Genomic DNA, 17,206 nt, shown 5'->3' with positions numbered 1-17,206 from the left:
GAAGATAAATCGCGCGCCCTCTTTCGCTCATTAGACGAAAAATTTGACAACTCGCAAGGTTGCTTTGTATTTTGTGGTCAATGAGAAGAAAAATTAACGCTTAAATGATGCTTTTTGAGGGATAATCACCATATTAGGAGGAATTGACTTCACATCGTTTGGTAAGTTTCGTAGGAGGATTTCATTCTGTAAATCCTCTTATTAGATTTGCAGGAGTTTGTTGAATTGTTGAATGCGCCGTGCCTCAATTTTCCTGTACACGGCGGCAGAGATGCACCCATGGGTGGTCAGTAGAGGCGCAAGGCTAATATGGGAGACTGTCTCCCATGTGGGAGATTACTCCAATATCAGAGACTTTCGTAAAGAATTTGGGTATCCAATTTCAGAGACAGTCTCCAGTTTGGGAGACCAACTTCCTTTGTTTACATTTGCTGCAAAAGGATTACCTTGGCGGCAAATAAAAATGTGATAAGCAGATTCCTCATGAAAAATTACCCCTTTTCAACGTCTACTTTAAAAATTCACCGTCTACTTTTGTTTTGATAAGGATTTTTGTTGTCATTCACACACAAAACAAATGGGCTTCTGACCTCAGTGAGACAAAATTTTGGGTGGAAAAAATCATGCTTTTGTTGGTGTTGTTTCTTTTGTCCTTTTGCAAAGCAAGTCTCCAACATGGGAGATTGTCTTCCATATTGGAGAGAGTCTCCCATCTGGGCCGTGCGCCTCTACAGATTGTGGGTGATCGTCGACTACTAGTTCTCAAGTTACCGTCCGCGAGGTTTACTGTATAATGTTAGAGCCGTCGACGAACATCGACGGCGCATCGATAGAACTTGATACGAACGAGCATAATATTGGAAAGAATCGTTGAACATGCAGCTAAAAAGAAAAAATAAGATTAGTTAGCAAACACAAATTTATTATGTCCAATTGTTTGGCCCATTGCCAGCCAGACAATTTAAACCATGCAATGCTTTGTTTGTTAAGCTGATCGGACCATTGACAATTGCATTATTTCCCTCCTCTTTTGCATTTTCAATGTTTCAACCTAAATCTTAATGCAATTTGTCCATACAGTTCCAAAGAGCTACTTTTTGAATCGTGAGTTTTCCTTCACTCTTGAGAACGACATCTACATCCGCTACCAATCGTTCAGTGACCAGAATGAATTGGAGAAAGAGATACAGAAAAGATGTCCATACAAGATTGATATCGGCGCTGTATTCACGCACAAGGTATTTTACGTAGGGCCATTTTAAAACCTGTTTAACCTTTTCACAAAGAAAGATGTTTGTGGTGGTGAAAATTAATCAAGATATAGAAGATAAATCTAGTATTTTGAATACCATTATCTCAATGTGCATGTATCATACAATGTGCTTCCATGGGATTTTTATTGAATTTAATACAAAACTACAGAAGTTCAGTGGCATTAAACAAATGTAAATGCATGATATTGAATAAATAATATAAAGAAATATGCAAATCATTTTGATTGTGGAATGATAAAAATTTTACTGCAACTTTTAACCACCAGAAATACATTTAGTGGAAACATACATGTCAGCATATTCAGCTGTAATTGAAGATCATTTGTTTGGTGATTTTCAGCATACTCGATTATCAACTAGTTCTCATTATTTCACAATGTTCGACTTGCTTTTTTATTTCAAATCCACTGTACCACTAACATTTTTCACAACCTACCAGTTTATGAATTCTATAATTGTGTTGAGGGAAAACAATTCATCTGATTATTTCATGACAGGATTGGCAGGAAAATAGATTTGATAAGGGGGGGGGTAAGATTGCAGATGAGACCTCTTTTTAATTCCTTGAATTATACTCTCTTTATATCCTTCATTTCTGAACTTTTTAGCCCAAAGATCATCGGACGTTAAAGGCGGCTGCATTTCAAGCCCAGGAGAAAGAGCTTGTCTTTGATATTGATATGACGGATTATGATGATGTCAGGAGTTGTTGCCAGTAAGTGAAATAAAATGTATAGTGATTGCTCCTGAAATAAGGGGCATATTTTGATTTATCTCCCATAGGCTTGTTGTGGTCTGGTGGTTGTGACTTTCAGACAGAGGGTTGTGGATTCAAATCCCAACCATGGTGTGTTGTTATTTACATTGTGTTGCACTCAACCGTGATGACGTGAATGGGTATCTGGCACTGACCCTGGAAGTGGCAGCTCGAGGTAAACCAGGGATGATAATTCTAGTGCACCACAGAATAGATTATTTCTACAAAAATGGCGGTAAATAAATTCCTTCTTTTAGTTTCGTGGGCGGCTCCCCTTTTTGCATCCTAGTTCTCTATAAGAATTTATATGAATGTTGTTGGTATAAAATGATAGGAAAAGAGGAAAGAGTATCGTGAAATGATTACAACAAGTTTGCAACACTATAAGTGATTATTTTGCTATGTTCAGGTCAAAAGTTTACAATGATCATTTGACATACAGATGTATACGAAAATTTGCAGAGGCATAATGGCATAAGCACGTAGGAGATACCGGTATTTATCTTTTAGTTGCTTGATGAGAAGATTTGATATGTATCAAAGAATATAATAACTTTTACAACTGTTTTATCTTTATTTCAATATTATTGTCTACTCATTACAGAGGTGCAGATATATGCTCCAAATGTTGGCCCCTGATGACGATTGCAATAAAGATTGTGGACAGTGCCCTCTATGGTATGACCTCTATAGATATTTTGAAATACAATGTGGATGTATATTTCACAAGAATATGACAGCTAACATTAATATTTTGAGTGAAATAAATCCCAAATTCTTGGAACAAGCATCGAGCATTAAGAAACTAGGGCCGGGTTGAACCGACTGATGTTGCCAGTCACCAGTGCCATTTTCTGCAGACTGGTAGATCGATGAACTGATGAAATACATTTTATCAGTTTAAGAACTAAATTTCTTAAGTTCCATGTAATATCATCAACCAAGTGGGACTTTGGACATAAGAGTACCATGCAGTACTTGTCAAAATTCTTGCTTTAATATATCGGCCTATTATGATGCTGTATGTGTTTACTACCATTTCTCACCCCAAGATTGCACTATAACTCCGACAGACCGGTGGAGTGATTACAATTTATTATTATTATTATTTATTCGGCATTTCAAAATACATGAATTATAGTACAATACAAATTACATAAAATACGTGACATAATACAAAGGACCTGGAATAGAGATAAAGGGGCTGCCTGGGTTTGGAAAAGGTTAACTAAATTACCACGACCCACAGGTCTTCCTTCCCTCACCCCTTTACCTCCATCCAGGTCAGTATAAGAATATTAAAAGAAACATGAATTAAAAGTATACAACTGATACTGGCAACAGTTAATTTGGCGAAACAAATGTAACAAGGATCCATCAGCAATTATCATTTCAATTGATTCATTGCAATATAATTATAAATAATAAAGTAAAAGAAAAAAAAAGTAATTTGACTTGATTGTGTACATATCCAAACTGTTTTTAATTCTTAATTGACTATTTTATTTGTCTACGGTTGGACAAGAAATTGTGCTACACTGAAGAATTTGACAAATGACTAAATTAATAAAATTTACAAACAGATGAAATATGGCTGTGCCCTTGAATAATTCAACAATATAACATTATGAGCTGATAAATTCAAGCAAAAACTTTTGAATTGATCATTTGTGCAGATGACTTTGGTTTTGAGCATCGTTTGTGGGTCTACTCAGGGCGACGTGGTGTTCATTGTTGGGTGTGCGATGAGGCTGCTAGAAAACTATCTCAGAATGCACGGTCAGCAATCGCAGAGTATCTCAGCATTGTCAAGGTAATCATTAGCTACCTATAAATAGAGAATAAATTTGCATATGGTAATGTTGATATTATAAGTATCTAATTGCTTTATATAGTATATGAATATTCTGACTGTAGGAGGGTTCCAATTATTTTAGTATGAATTCTGTGAGGAATTTATTATGCAGACCAGCCATGACACCACATTTTTTTTTTTCATGTGATAATATATCACTATTCTCTAAGCGAGAACTGTCGATACTCATGTGATGCCCATCATGTTTGTATTGTAACTATTTATCTCCACAGTAATGTTCATTTCTTTTTTTACTTATTCTTCATTTGGAATAATACAGATTTTATATGGTTTTGTAGGTTAAATATGTGATGCATTATAAGGGCCATCATTTGAATTAGAAGCTCACATCCGCTCAATGTATTGACGGTTAAAAGGGTAACAATTCAGAGTATAAGATCTTTGAAGTTAGATTAGAAACAGCTTGATAATGACAATTTGTAAATTAGAATATTGGAGATTTAGAGCTGAGTTATGGACAAAGTTGATTTTCTGTTTATTTGTTCAGGGAGGAGAAAATCAGGTGAAGAAAGTCAGTCTTCCAGAGCAGCTACATCCATCTGTAGAGTGAGTTTCTAGTCTCATATTCACAAAGGTGGTTTCAGTTGTACCATGTTACAAAACAGTGGACTAAGTAGATTTCTTCTATTATCAGACTTCATTCAAGCATTAATTTAGGGCCCTTTTCAAAAGTGTGCTTTTATAATTGAACTTTTCTTGGTACTTGTTGAAATAAGCCTAGTTACATACATAATATCTGCTAATGTTGTAACCCGCAAGTGAAAACCCGAACCGTACAGTCCCGTATAATCCAATAATTTGCAAGCGGTACCCGCTGACCCGTCGGGTTTTAACCCGCAAGTCAATTTATCTTTGAAAAATGAAAAATATTATTTCTGCAATCCCTACACTTATACAGGCTCAAATCAGGAAAATATATGCCAACTACTAACCTAGCCTAGAGCTTACAAACTTACAATTTGCAAATTCGCCTTTTATTCCGGAGAGAAAATGTTTTTTGGGGTGACTTTGTACCACGAAATGGGTCCGCTCTGATCTCGAAATTGAAAGCATTACGCAATTAACTCCTCTGATTGGAGCCGCAGCTCAGCGCGCGCTAGCTAGCCCAGGCTGCCCAGCAAAGATCGGCAATGTTGTTTTTCAGTCCAGGTCGGTCGACACGGCAACTCACAACAATCATAATTACAATATTCAATTCTATGGGACCTCGTCTATAAAGTAATCAAAATTGAAAGAAATACCAGGATAATGATACAGTCAATTTTTTCTTGTATATCTCCATGTTATTTTCTTCTGTTTTTGTATTTCTTCCAATTCTTTGTAAACTAATACAAACGTGCACGAGGGCGCCCATGAACTTACGTAAACAGCTCGTGTTACTAGTGCTTGGCTAGCTTAGCTATGCTTTTATTTATTTTTATTTTTTATCTCTCTCGATCAATCGGTCAAGAGAGAGGTACCGTATTTGCAAGAAACTTGCAATCCATTGTAATCCAATTTTACATCTTCTGAAATCTTAAAGACTTTCAATCAATTGTACACCGGAAAAATTAAGAGATCTGGGGGCCGTTTCATAAAGCTGTTCGTAAGTTAAGAGCGACTTTAAGAACGACTGGTGATCCTTTCTTACGCGCAAAACCATCGCTAATGAATATACCATTCGCCATATGTAAGGATCACCAGTCGCTCTTAACTTAAGAACAGCTTTATGAAACACCCACCTGGGCATTCAGGGTGCGGGGGCTTCAGTTTTCATCAGAAAATGTATGAAATAACGAAAAGGAGGGTTAGTTAGCCACTAGACTAGACCAGCTTAGCATGTCTTAAAAAAAGGGCAGCTAACACTCTGACCTGACGGCACGCTCTATCAGGTCATGACCTAATTTGGTAATCCAATAAGCAAAGAACTGTCTCACTGCCGTGCACCGCAAATCCCTCGAGCTCAAACAGCGAGCGTTGCCGTGGAAACAGGCTCAACACGCCCTACTCTCTGCCACGTGGCCTATCACTCGCTCCTTGCCAGACATGATTACGCAATGTATTCTGGCTTCTGTTTACATTTTCCGAACACATCCCCTCCCCTCTCTCTCTCTCTCTCCCCCTCTCCCAGTCGTAAAACATTCCTTTCTCTGACTGCGCTGCACTGGCGCTCCTTTGAAAGAGCAACTTGATGTATTATGTCGAACTGTCTCAGTCCTGTTCACTGTTCACAAGACAAAAATACGCCGGCATTTTTTAAAAGGAAATATCTTCGTCTCTAAAAGAATCCGCCACGTAAGAAGCACATAATCCTAACTCAATTTTCATTGTTAATGTTTTTATTATGCGTCGTTACTTCTCCCTTTTTTTCGTATGACGGTCTGCGGGTTTGAGAATGAACTCGGCCCGGCCCGCAACACGCGATCGGGGGCATACCGGCAGGGTGCGGGTTAGACCTTAATATCTGCATAGTCCATGGTTTTGTACCATGGTACGATTGAAATCACCTTTGTAAATTCTGGCCATTTGGTTTCAATAATTTTAGAACAAATTGATAGGTAGTGATGATGGTGACAGTTGTGATGATTCTATGATGATGATGATGATGACGACGACTATGATGGTAATGGTGATGATGGAGATGATGATTATATAATATTAATAATAGCTAGCTTTTCCCATAATGGGTCAAAGCGCTTTACAGCATATTATTACCCCGGTCATTGGATTCATTTCAATCCTGCACAAAAAGTGCACAATTTCCACTCCTTGGGGAGCATTCCTTGCATTCATTGCAGCCACATAATGGCGCTGGTAAATTCAAACATGCTTTCGCATCCTATCAGGTACCCATTTAGCACCTGGGTCGAGAGTGGCAAAATGTGGATTAACGCCTTGCCAAAGGACGCTAGACCGCGGTGGGATTCGAACACACGACCCTCTGTTTACAAGGCGAGAGTCAGAACCACTACACCATGGCTCCTCCACACGTGATACTGATGATGATGATGATGATGGCGATGAAGATGATGAGGAGGATGATGATGATGATAATGATGTTGACATTAAGCATATTCATATCTGCCCAGTCATAAAATACCATGAATTATTTTGCTGTGATGTTGCCGATTATTGAGGACGAAGGTAATGATGGAGATTATTTCATCACATAAACAGTATACCGATCCAACAATTCGATTGGAGTTTGTTTCTTTTATCACTTTATTTGTCTTTGTTTATTCTCAGGAGAGCTAAACAGGTGATAGTTAGCTATTTTGAGGATTACGCTCTTAACAGACAGGACATCCTCGGTGACAAAGAATCATGGAAGAAAGTACTTGCCCTCGTTCCTGATGAAAATATCCTTGATTAACACAAAATGATGAGTCAGGCTTAACAAGACTTTTCGTCCTCACTTCTATGCTTAGTATTCATATTTCAGGCCGATTTATATGTAAACACAAGTAGAGAGTTGTTGATTGATTGAATGAATGAATGAATAGTTTGCAGCACTAATAACTACCATATCATTCAGTGTTCTATAGATGTTGCATATTATAAGCATTATTCTTATTACATGGGATGTTGAGTATTATTCCTTGACCTTTGACCTGTGTACCTCTCAGAGGTCATCTAGAGAATGACATGGCCAAAGGGTCAAACTCTTTGGAGAGGTGGAAGCTGCTTAGAGAGCGAGTCAGCAGAGAGGTATCGGTGGTAAGTTACAGTGTCAGATTTGTGTCCTTAAAAACTATTTTCAGGTTCATCACATAGTAGTCTGTTAATAATGACATGTTTGTCTTTTCTGATTTTGTTTAGCTACTAATGATTAGGAAGATGAGAAGATTCTTAACAGTGTACTATTGAAAAGTTCATGAAATTTTCCAATCATTTGCATGTTTGCAACAAAATTCTAGTGGTAGATGTCTTACGGCCATTTCAAGTTTATTTGAAGGTCACAGGTCATACACTAGCTGAAAGTTCAAATTAACAAATTTGTTGACATCGGTAACATACAAACTATTTGTAAACCTATTTATAACTGAACATGGATGACCAATTCCTTACAAACACCGCAGTCTAATTGATTAAAGGTCGAATGAGGTTAACTGTTAAAATCTACATGCACCTGCAAGGTTCATTTCAGTTTGTAAATGAATAGCATTGGATTGTTTATTATTTTTATTTGTGGTTTTATTTACTTTCTGTTGATTATAGCCCCTTTCATTGAAATTCTAAATGAACAGTGCCATGAAAAAGACCAGCCTGTAATGAAGTATTTGTTTTTATCATTCCAGATATGTTCTGAAAATGTTTCTGTTCCGTAGTATATGTATGTTAAGTTTCATTTTATATTTTGTTAGCACATTGTTTGCTTCTGATGCCACTCTTGTGATATTAATAAATATATGAATTTATGTTTTCTCAGGGTCGGGCCAAGCGTTGCGGTCAGTTGGTAGCTGAGATAGCCTTTCAGTACTGCTACCCTAGACTGGACGTCAACGTGAGTAAAGGGGTCAACCATCTCCTGAAGAGTCCCTTCTGTGTCCATCCTAAAACAGGGCGTGTCTGCATTCCCATGGATATTACTGAGCTTGACCGTTTTGACCCAATGGCAGTCCCAGATATCAGGTATATAAGATGTGTGGCTTGAAGGTTGAATCGATTCATAATGAATATCTCCTAGCACTGTTGTGGTATTTATATTTATATTGTCTATGTTTAAAGTGATTTATTCATCACAAGATTTGTTTGTGTTAGTAAGGTCTATACCCTCCTCTGTGAATTGAAATTGTAATAAAATTTTTGTTTTCACTATATTTAGTTCAAACTTTGTACTTATGCAGAGTTAAATGGAAGAAGATTAACATTTATTTTAGCTTGAACCTCTATAGTGGTCCGTAAATAATTGAAAAAGTTATTTTACTAAGTTCATAATGATCATTTCCCTTGTTTCTTTCACAATTTAACAAGAAGCTAATCTTCCCAGGTCTTATATTTATTGAGATTCATTCAGACATGGTTGGGCAAACTTCAACAACATTATTATGTGCAATGTCAAAGGCGTATGAGATGTCAAAAATGGAAAAGCAAACAATATTTTTTTGCAAGGTGAACAAGTCCCGCAAATAAATCAAATTCTAAAATGAATTTAGTGCAAAATTTTGAATTCGAAGTTGCACAGAAAAACTCATGCCAGTGTTGAACATGTATCATTGCATCAGTCCACACGAGCAGCAACGTCGTATATGATGTCATGTTCTTTTTATTGCAATTGTATTTCATTGTTTAAAGAATTTAAGCAGATAATGCATTTTATTGACTTAAATGAGATATTTGTCTCACCATGTCTGAACAAAATGAAAAATTTTGCTGACATTTGTTGCTCAACGTCTGAATAGGATTGCACTTTACTCTAATTCATGTTAATATGTGCCCTTTTTTTCAGCCGACTTTGCCTTGAAATTGATGAGTATGATCGTAAGAATCAACCAACGAATCAATCAACGGAGAATGATGAGAATCAGCCTCCAACAAAGATAAGAATGAAAGGTATGCTATCAGTCAGTGTCCTCCCTCCCCCAAGAAAAAAGTTTATCTATTTGTGTTGCCGGTCATATCACCATTTTTAACATACCATCCTATGAGGGTTTTAGCAGACTGAATAAAATTTTGAGATGAAAGTGTTTAAAGTGTAACTTTTTCGTGTTGCTATGTAAATTAATTATGTTAAGCTGTGTAAATTAATTGAATTTTCAAAACCATGATAGTACAATATTTAAGTTATCAAGTGAGACTTAAAAAACCTAAATTTTCCATGATTATAAACTTTTTACATTCTTGTTCAAATAAAGACATTCAGTTTATTTTTCATTTTTTACAAATCTAATAATTAAATTAAACTGAACACAATAAAACAGACTGAACTACATATTAGGGTATTGACTCTCTTCTTTAAGTTGCATCTTCTTCATTTGCATGATTTATCTTCAATTTCCAGTTTGTGTGTTTTTATATTTGATTCATGATTTATTGCAGACTACAAGAAAACAAGCCTCCTAAAGAATGTTGAAGTCTTTGAGAAGTTTGTTGTATCCATGGAGAAGACATGGAAAGGAAAGTTACAGGAACAAAGTGGTGAGTATACTTTTTTTTTTTTTTTTTAAGACGCAACTGCAAGAATTCCTCAGCAGATCATTTATAAATACCATAGATGCTTAAAACAGAAATGCATCAATTCTAATTTACGATTTACTTTACTAATACTCTATTTTGGGTTTTAGGAGCCTAATTATTCAGACTCCTCATGTTTCAGATGTCTGTGTGTTGGGTACTTATATGCCTTGAATTTTGAAAAACTTTTCCCCTGTTATTTTGAGTGTATAATTGTGGTTTTATATGATCTTTATGACCTCCAAATACATCCTTTAATGTCCAGTTCAAAAGATTTGACCAGAGTTTGAGCCATGGACCTTGATGACAGGCACATGCTACAATTCTCGGTTGTACTTGTTAAGTTTCTAATTTGTGCTTTTGTGTTTTTGGCACTTCTGCTTGTACATTTTAATGTTTATTTGATGAAAGAATGGAGAAATAAACATTACAAGGTAAATTTCCTCTTATAACTTCATGTAAGTGCAATGCTAGATTTTCAGTCTCTTGTTGACAAAAAAAAGTGTATATTTTTTTTATAATCAAATGTACAGATCAGCAAATGGAATTCTGAAGTCTTCACCTGCAACCTGCAAACCCTAATAGCAGTAGTTCCGATAACGGATGACTCCACTCCAACGAGCAAGGAAGCAATTCCCATTCTGCCTCCAAATATGAAGACTGTACTCGAGAGCTCAGTGATGCAGAACGATACCTTTTTGCAGCATTTTGTGTAGTGTGGGTCATGTTGAAAGAAATGGTGAAATACAGATAGTAATGGTACTAAACTTTTACAATGTATGTTTCAGTTGAGTGAAATTACTGTCTCAATTCTTGTAATGGCTGGCATCATAAGCATCAAATATCATCAACAAAAGACTTGGGGCATGGATTAATCAACAAATTGGAATGGTTAGTAAAAATGATATTAAACCTGCCTATTCTTGCAGCAGGCAACCATGCAATGAAACATTGGAGCTTTGTTAATACAGAGTGAACTATCTTTATTGAGGTGTCATTCAAGAATATGAATCTCTATTTAAAATTCAGCTACCATCTGCAATATTATTGTTCTTTAAATTTTTGTACTCACTTTGCAGGAAATGTGATTATGTCATTTGCACAATGAAAGAGGAAGAATTAAGCTCTACTTCACATGTTTATTATTTGTTATAGATGAGTTAAAGTTCTAAAAAAGAAACATCAATAAATTTCAGTTACATTTCTACACGAATGCACATTGTGTGAGTAAAGTTTACCATTGAAAGTAAGAGTTTTGTTTTTCATTTTTTGTTAAGAAAAATTCTTCTCAAGCATGGAATGGGGATAAAACTTTTAGGTTACAATCTTTGTGTTATAGCTTTCTGGTATATAGTGGCTAAACCGAACAGCCTTTGACGATATTTATGATATGATATAATTTCATGACGAACTTCCCTCTTCCATTCACTTAACAGAATATCAGAATATGATTAAACAGTCTCATTACAGGTTTAGATGATTAAATTCAATTCTCTGTAACATATTTTGCATTAGATATTCTCATGCTAAGAAACTGCAGTTTTATCAGCTCTCTACTGATTTTGCCATTCCCATAAACTTTGTACGTGGACAAACCAGTTCGAAAGTTTGGTTGACATGGTACCAAAAATTCCTTTTTTTTGTTAGGGGAAGGGTAATATTGTGGTATCATTGAAAATCAATGAGCTACATTTTATTAATAAAATGATATTCAAGCTAATCATGAAATTAATATAATTATCATATCGCTTATACTATTTGTCTACTCAACTTTTACAATTAAGCTTTCACTCAACTTTTGTTTTCATGTATAATTGCTTGTACATTATGTAAATATCCTACTTGTATACTTGATTAAACATTTTATATAGTAATTCGAAAACAAGATTGATTCTCATCTTTTATTCAGTGTCTTTAAGTTATACATGAAGTGTTTGTTCCTATCATTCCTAGACCATTGTGACTTGAGAATACTGCATTGTGCAAAAGTGAACTATTCCCAAATATGGTTTTGTGAGTGTCCATTGTTTCATTCTTCATGTTAATAATATACCCCTCAAAAAAAGTTCTGCTACTCCAGTTTGAGAGGTATTGAATTTTTTAGTGTGCCATCATCATATGTAAAAGTGGTATCATTGGAATGCATGAATATTCCTCTTTACAATTATGTGTCATTTGTAATGCTAATGTTATGGAATGCGCAGACATGATAATATGCAGCAATGTCAAAAATGAAATGTTGCAAAATTTGTTCTCTCCAAGAGTGAATTTCCAATTGTTTTGTGGATGGACCGAGTTTGAATGATGTTGATGCATTGATGCCTGAAAATCCACACATTGTGTATTCTCAATTGTGCAATGGATTGAATGCGTTTGGAATAATGTTTAACCTTGTCATTTCAAAAAGTTTAAGGATGATGAATTAAAACAAAAAGATGAGATGTTAGTTTCATTGTTACTGAATTTTATTCACCACTGACACTTGGAAAACTCTCACTGTCATCCTCCTACATGGTCAAAATTCTATAGAAATGGAGACTGGTTAGAAAAAAATGCATTTTGCAACATTTCACTTCTGACTTTTCCCTATATTCAGGGTAACTGCACATTCCATGATTACATAATAACAGCAGATGACATATCATTGTAAAAAGGAATAATTAAGCTTTTCAGTGATACCAGTTTTATCTTTTATACCTCGGTAACAAAAATATATCGTCCCTCAAAATTGAGTTGCAGAACTTTTTTTTGAGGAGTTTAGTTAGGAAGATTGTACCCACTTTTTCTATATGGACCTTCGCCACTTTTTGATAGGAATAACATATATTTTTGTCAACTAACAAGGTAATTAAAGGAGAAGTCTACCCTGACATCGAGTTTATTTCGATAAAAACAGAAAATTAAAAAGTTTTTAAGGTTTTGACCATATCTATCAGAAAACAGACTTAACTTATTGTGTTTCTTTGTGACATCACATGCAAGTATCTTCCTCATATTCTGTAATGTAAATTCCATTTTTTTTAAATGACTTGATGATCTTAAATATGTTCTCAAGGAAGTGTGTATGAAATACTGGGTCTGATGATATCTTGAATAAGCAGGTAAATTAACTTTTTCACTTTTCTGAAGAAAAAAGTATGTCTATCATATTTTCTTTTTTTCTTGGTAGATACAGATGACACTACTTGGTTCGAAACTTCTGCATGCCATGAGGTGGATGTATAGAGAACAAGTCATTTGTGTTATCAGGTGGCCTACAGAAAGATGCATGATTATGAATAGGAGATGCGAAATGAGACTACTTGTGTACAGGTGTTTTTTTTTTGGTATTTTAGTTTGAAATACACTGTACCTCTTTACCAACATCCAATATTAATGCATAGTTTTTAAACACAAAGGTCCTTGACAACCTGAAAGCTTGCCAGACATAGCAACAAGGAAACTGTCCTACTTGAATGCATGTCTTGTATTCTACCAGGGGGAGGCTTTTGTTCGAGTTAAATTAGTGTAATGTGCAACATGAAGCTTGACTATGCTCCCTTTTAATACATGTTAACTAACATTTAAATTCCATGCATACTATTTAAAAAAAGATGTTGAGAGCAACTTGAAAGCTTGCCAAGCATAGCAGCTATAATGTATGCACACTGAATTCTGTGTATTGATACTGAGGCGGCAACATTCATTTATTACTAACAGGTTTATAGGAATACCTTGATAATAGCTTCCCAAGGAAAGAAACATCCATACATTTGAATTATTAAGTAAACAGGCTTCATATTGAACACGTAAGAATACACCCAGCCACTTTGAAAGAGGAAGGTTTTGGCTGGACTTTTCAAGTTTTATTTATCAACGGTTTTTGTCAGCTTATTTCACTTGGACCTTCAAAGCAGGGAAAAGGATCCTTTCTGTGTGTGACATGTGTGTGAATTTTATCAGTTTTGGTATCCTTTTAAATGTGAGGAACAGCACTGCTGGTGAGTTGACATTTTCATATATCTTTGTAAATCTGTGAAACAAAATGTATGATTCTACATGCACGAGTATTGTACAGGGACAGTGCTACAGGGTAAAGGGGTTATCTTCCTCAGTGATTTCTCAAGTCGTGAAAAAAAAAAGAAACAGAAGGGCAAGACTTCCATATGTCCCCTCCACTAAAATTGAAAAAAAAATATGGAGACGGTTTATGAAGAATTATCTAAGATTTAGGAAGGAAAAGTTGGATACATACCAAAATATGGCTTTATTCCTTCAAAATCTTGAGTGTGTAATTGACAATGGCATCGGTTTACTTAGTCAGAAAAATAAATACCCAATACTCTTGGAGAGTAGACTAGTCGTAATATCGGTTGATATTGATCGGCAAAAAAAGTCAATCCTGACTGGTTGCCAACCAAGGAAAGAAGAAGATAACCGTTATGAAACCCATGGCTTTCAACAATTCCTGCTAGCTCAGTGAGTAAGCGACAGACTGGATATGCTTCGTTCTGCAGCGAGAGGTTCGAATCCAAGTTCAAACCAGTAGTAAGAAGGGAAAAAAAGAAGAAAAAGAGAACGAAAGAAGGGGGTTTTAGAGAAGTATTTTTCTTTTTTAATTAGTGGAGGGGACATAAGGAAGTCGTTCCAAAAGAAGAAATAAGGAGGGAGAGAGAAGAGTATCAAATTGAGAGTTACAGGTTGTGCAACTCTGACATTTATTTAGGGAATATTGGATGGCCTTGAGTGGGATGTGTAGAAATATTGTTCTTCAGCAAGTAACAATATTTCTACGCATCCCACAAAAATTGGTCATCCAATATTATTATTTAGATACCCCCACAAAGCTAAACATAAATCAATAAAGCAAAAAAAAAGTTTTTACTCACCATTTTATGTCAATCCTGTAAATCATGAGCATGGCGACTGAGTATTCTTTTTTTTTTAAAGAAATCTCTGTAGAGATGCGCATTTGAATTTAAGAAATTGACGCAATCTCGCTCCTTTACCACACCTCCTGGCAACTAATATGCAATGCAATTTCATTGTGACTTAACGATAGCTTCATGCGCACAATCATTTATTAACCAATGATAATATTGTGGGCAGGGCAAAATATTCATTTCATCCAATGTGGAAAATATTGGATGGTTTTCATAGGCATGCACGTTAAAAATCAGTTTTAATATTTTGTCTCTTTGAAACAACCTCGCAAGATGTCATAAAATATCTGTGCCTCTAAAACCCTACATCTAGATCATAATACCCATTATTCAAATGAGAATAATGTGGGACACCCTGCAAATTTTTTAATACTATTTCATGGAAATGTGATATGTGATTAGTGTCATGAAGAGTTGCACTAACTGACAATGGTTAATGGACTCCTGTGTGAACTTGAGGAGATTTTGTGGAAGTAGCACTGACGAGAAAGGATTCTTTGAGAACGTGACAATGGGGGCTCAAATTAGCTATCATTCACAAACTCGTAATGTCCAGACTCTGGACAATTTATTATGCAGTACTCTCATCCAGTGCATGATCTCCATACAGCTGCTAACCCAAGAGTGCATTTTACCCCATCTGCCCACCACCTGAATAGAACGTTTCTCGAGGTGGATGTTTGGAGCTTGTGTGATAATGCCATATTTGGCAGCTTGCAATGCATGGATACTAGTAATAATAAAGAGTAACGATATAAAAGAACTGGCCAAATTCTGCACTACAGTGCAGGTTCAATGAAGATCATCGTTACATGTGCATTTTGTTATTAAGACTGACAAGTATCCATTCAACTGATTGCAAACTGGGTTTTTTTTAGGGGGGGCTTTGATCATTGCAAGGCATTACATTGCAGAAAGCTGCGATAAAATAAGAAACCCCCCCCAAAAAAAAAAAAAAATTGAGCGCATTTCGTTGGTTGATTGTCAAGATGTGTTTGATCATCACCCAACATCTTTCTGCAAGGGCGCCTGGTGGAACGGTTAGCTTAAGTAATGGTTTAAGTCTTTGGCCTTGAAGTGGTAGACAGGAGACTCAGTGGCATTTATGACAGCGTTACTGTAGTTGTGATCTAAGATCAACTCAGCATCAAACCTTTTGCTCTCATTTCTTTATTTCTGCATCAACTATGTTCACACTTGGTACATATGATCCTTGGGTAATACCACATGTGTCCATGAGGATGATGGGGTCAAAGGTCAAGTGATAAAGGTCATGTCTATCCTTTTTTTTTTGAATTTTTTGTTCAACTTGCTTTCATTTCTTTATTTCTTCATCAATTGTGTTTACACTTTGTACAAATGATCCTTACAATGTAGGTAATACCACATGTGTTCATAAGGATGAGAAGATCAAAGGTCATCTAGGGGTCAAAAGATCATATTGCATATTTCATTGATTGCAAAATTAGGCGAGATTCGTTCATTAACCACCTATTTTATTTAATACATGAATACTAAGTTGTATCACATGGGTTTCTTTTCTAGCCTTGTGAAAATGGAACAACACATTAATGTGTCATCAATGTTCAGCCAAAACTCTTTAGATAATAGTCATATTCAATATGAAGGGTATTTGCCAAGCTATTCTTTATAGCAGATTATTATACTCTATCCCAGAAATCAACTCACTTAAAATCATCCCCATCATTTGAGTTGGTAGATGTGCAGATCAGAAAATCATTTAGAACATATCTCTGTCCTGCTTTGTTACTCAGCCAACCATTTGTAAGGTTTGCACATTGATGTTCAATTACTAAGGAGTGTTATTGTCATTAATTCTTTTTTGTATAGTTATTCAAAAAATCAGTCCTGTTACACAAACGTTAGTGAAGGATAATGCTATTAATGTTCACAATTGATTGTACAATGTGGTCAATGCAATCAAACAACAAACTTTGTTATATGATCAATTGTTAAGCTTTGTGTTACAGGGTCCTGGGACATGTAATATGAAGGTTTGAAATTAATTACAGGTATGAAAAAACAATTCTAATAAGCACCACGTTACTGTTTTGAAGAAGATGCACATACAGCAAAGGTTTGGTCTTTAATATTTAATTATTTATGGTGAACCTTTGTATTTTAGGGCCCCGATTGTATTAAGTGACCAGAATTACTACAATAACAGGGTGCTTGTGTGCTTTTGGGTCGGTTGTGTCCAGCA

General features: G+C 35.6%; 1 protein-coding gene across 1 annotated transcript; it reads left to right on the top strand.

The window, feature by feature from the left end:
* The first annotated feature begins 1,046 nt into the window (after positions 1–1,046).
* Positions 1,047–13,358, top strand: LOC129259010 (DNA primase small subunit-like). The gene is made up of 11 exons (XM_064097759.1): positions 1,047–1,238; positions 1,883–1,989; positions 2,636–2,709; positions 3,708–3,844; positions 4,395–4,453; positions 7,133–7,245; positions 7,506–7,603; positions 8,316–8,518; positions 9,336–9,439; positions 9,926–10,024; positions 10,594–13,358. The coding sequence occupies exons 1-11, from the start codon at positions 1,062–1,064 to the stop codon at positions 10,611–10,613; spliced, it is 1,191 nt and encodes a 396-aa protein (XP_063953829.1). The 5' UTR covers positions 1,047–1,061; the 3' UTR covers positions 10,614–13,358.
* Positions 13,359–17,206: the final 3,848 nt, after the last annotated feature.

This window comes from Lytechinus pictus, chromosome 1 (genome assembly GCF_037042905.1).
Source record: "Lytechinus pictus isolate F3 Inbred chromosome 1, Lp3.0, whole genome shotgun sequence".
In the NCBI taxonomy this organism is placed as follows: domain Eukaryota; kingdom Metazoa; phylum Echinodermata; class Echinoidea; order Temnopleuroida; family Toxopneustidae; genus Lytechinus; species Lytechinus pictus.
Note: the sequence above shows the minus strand (reverse complement) of the source record. Positions and strands in the feature narration are given on the sequence as shown.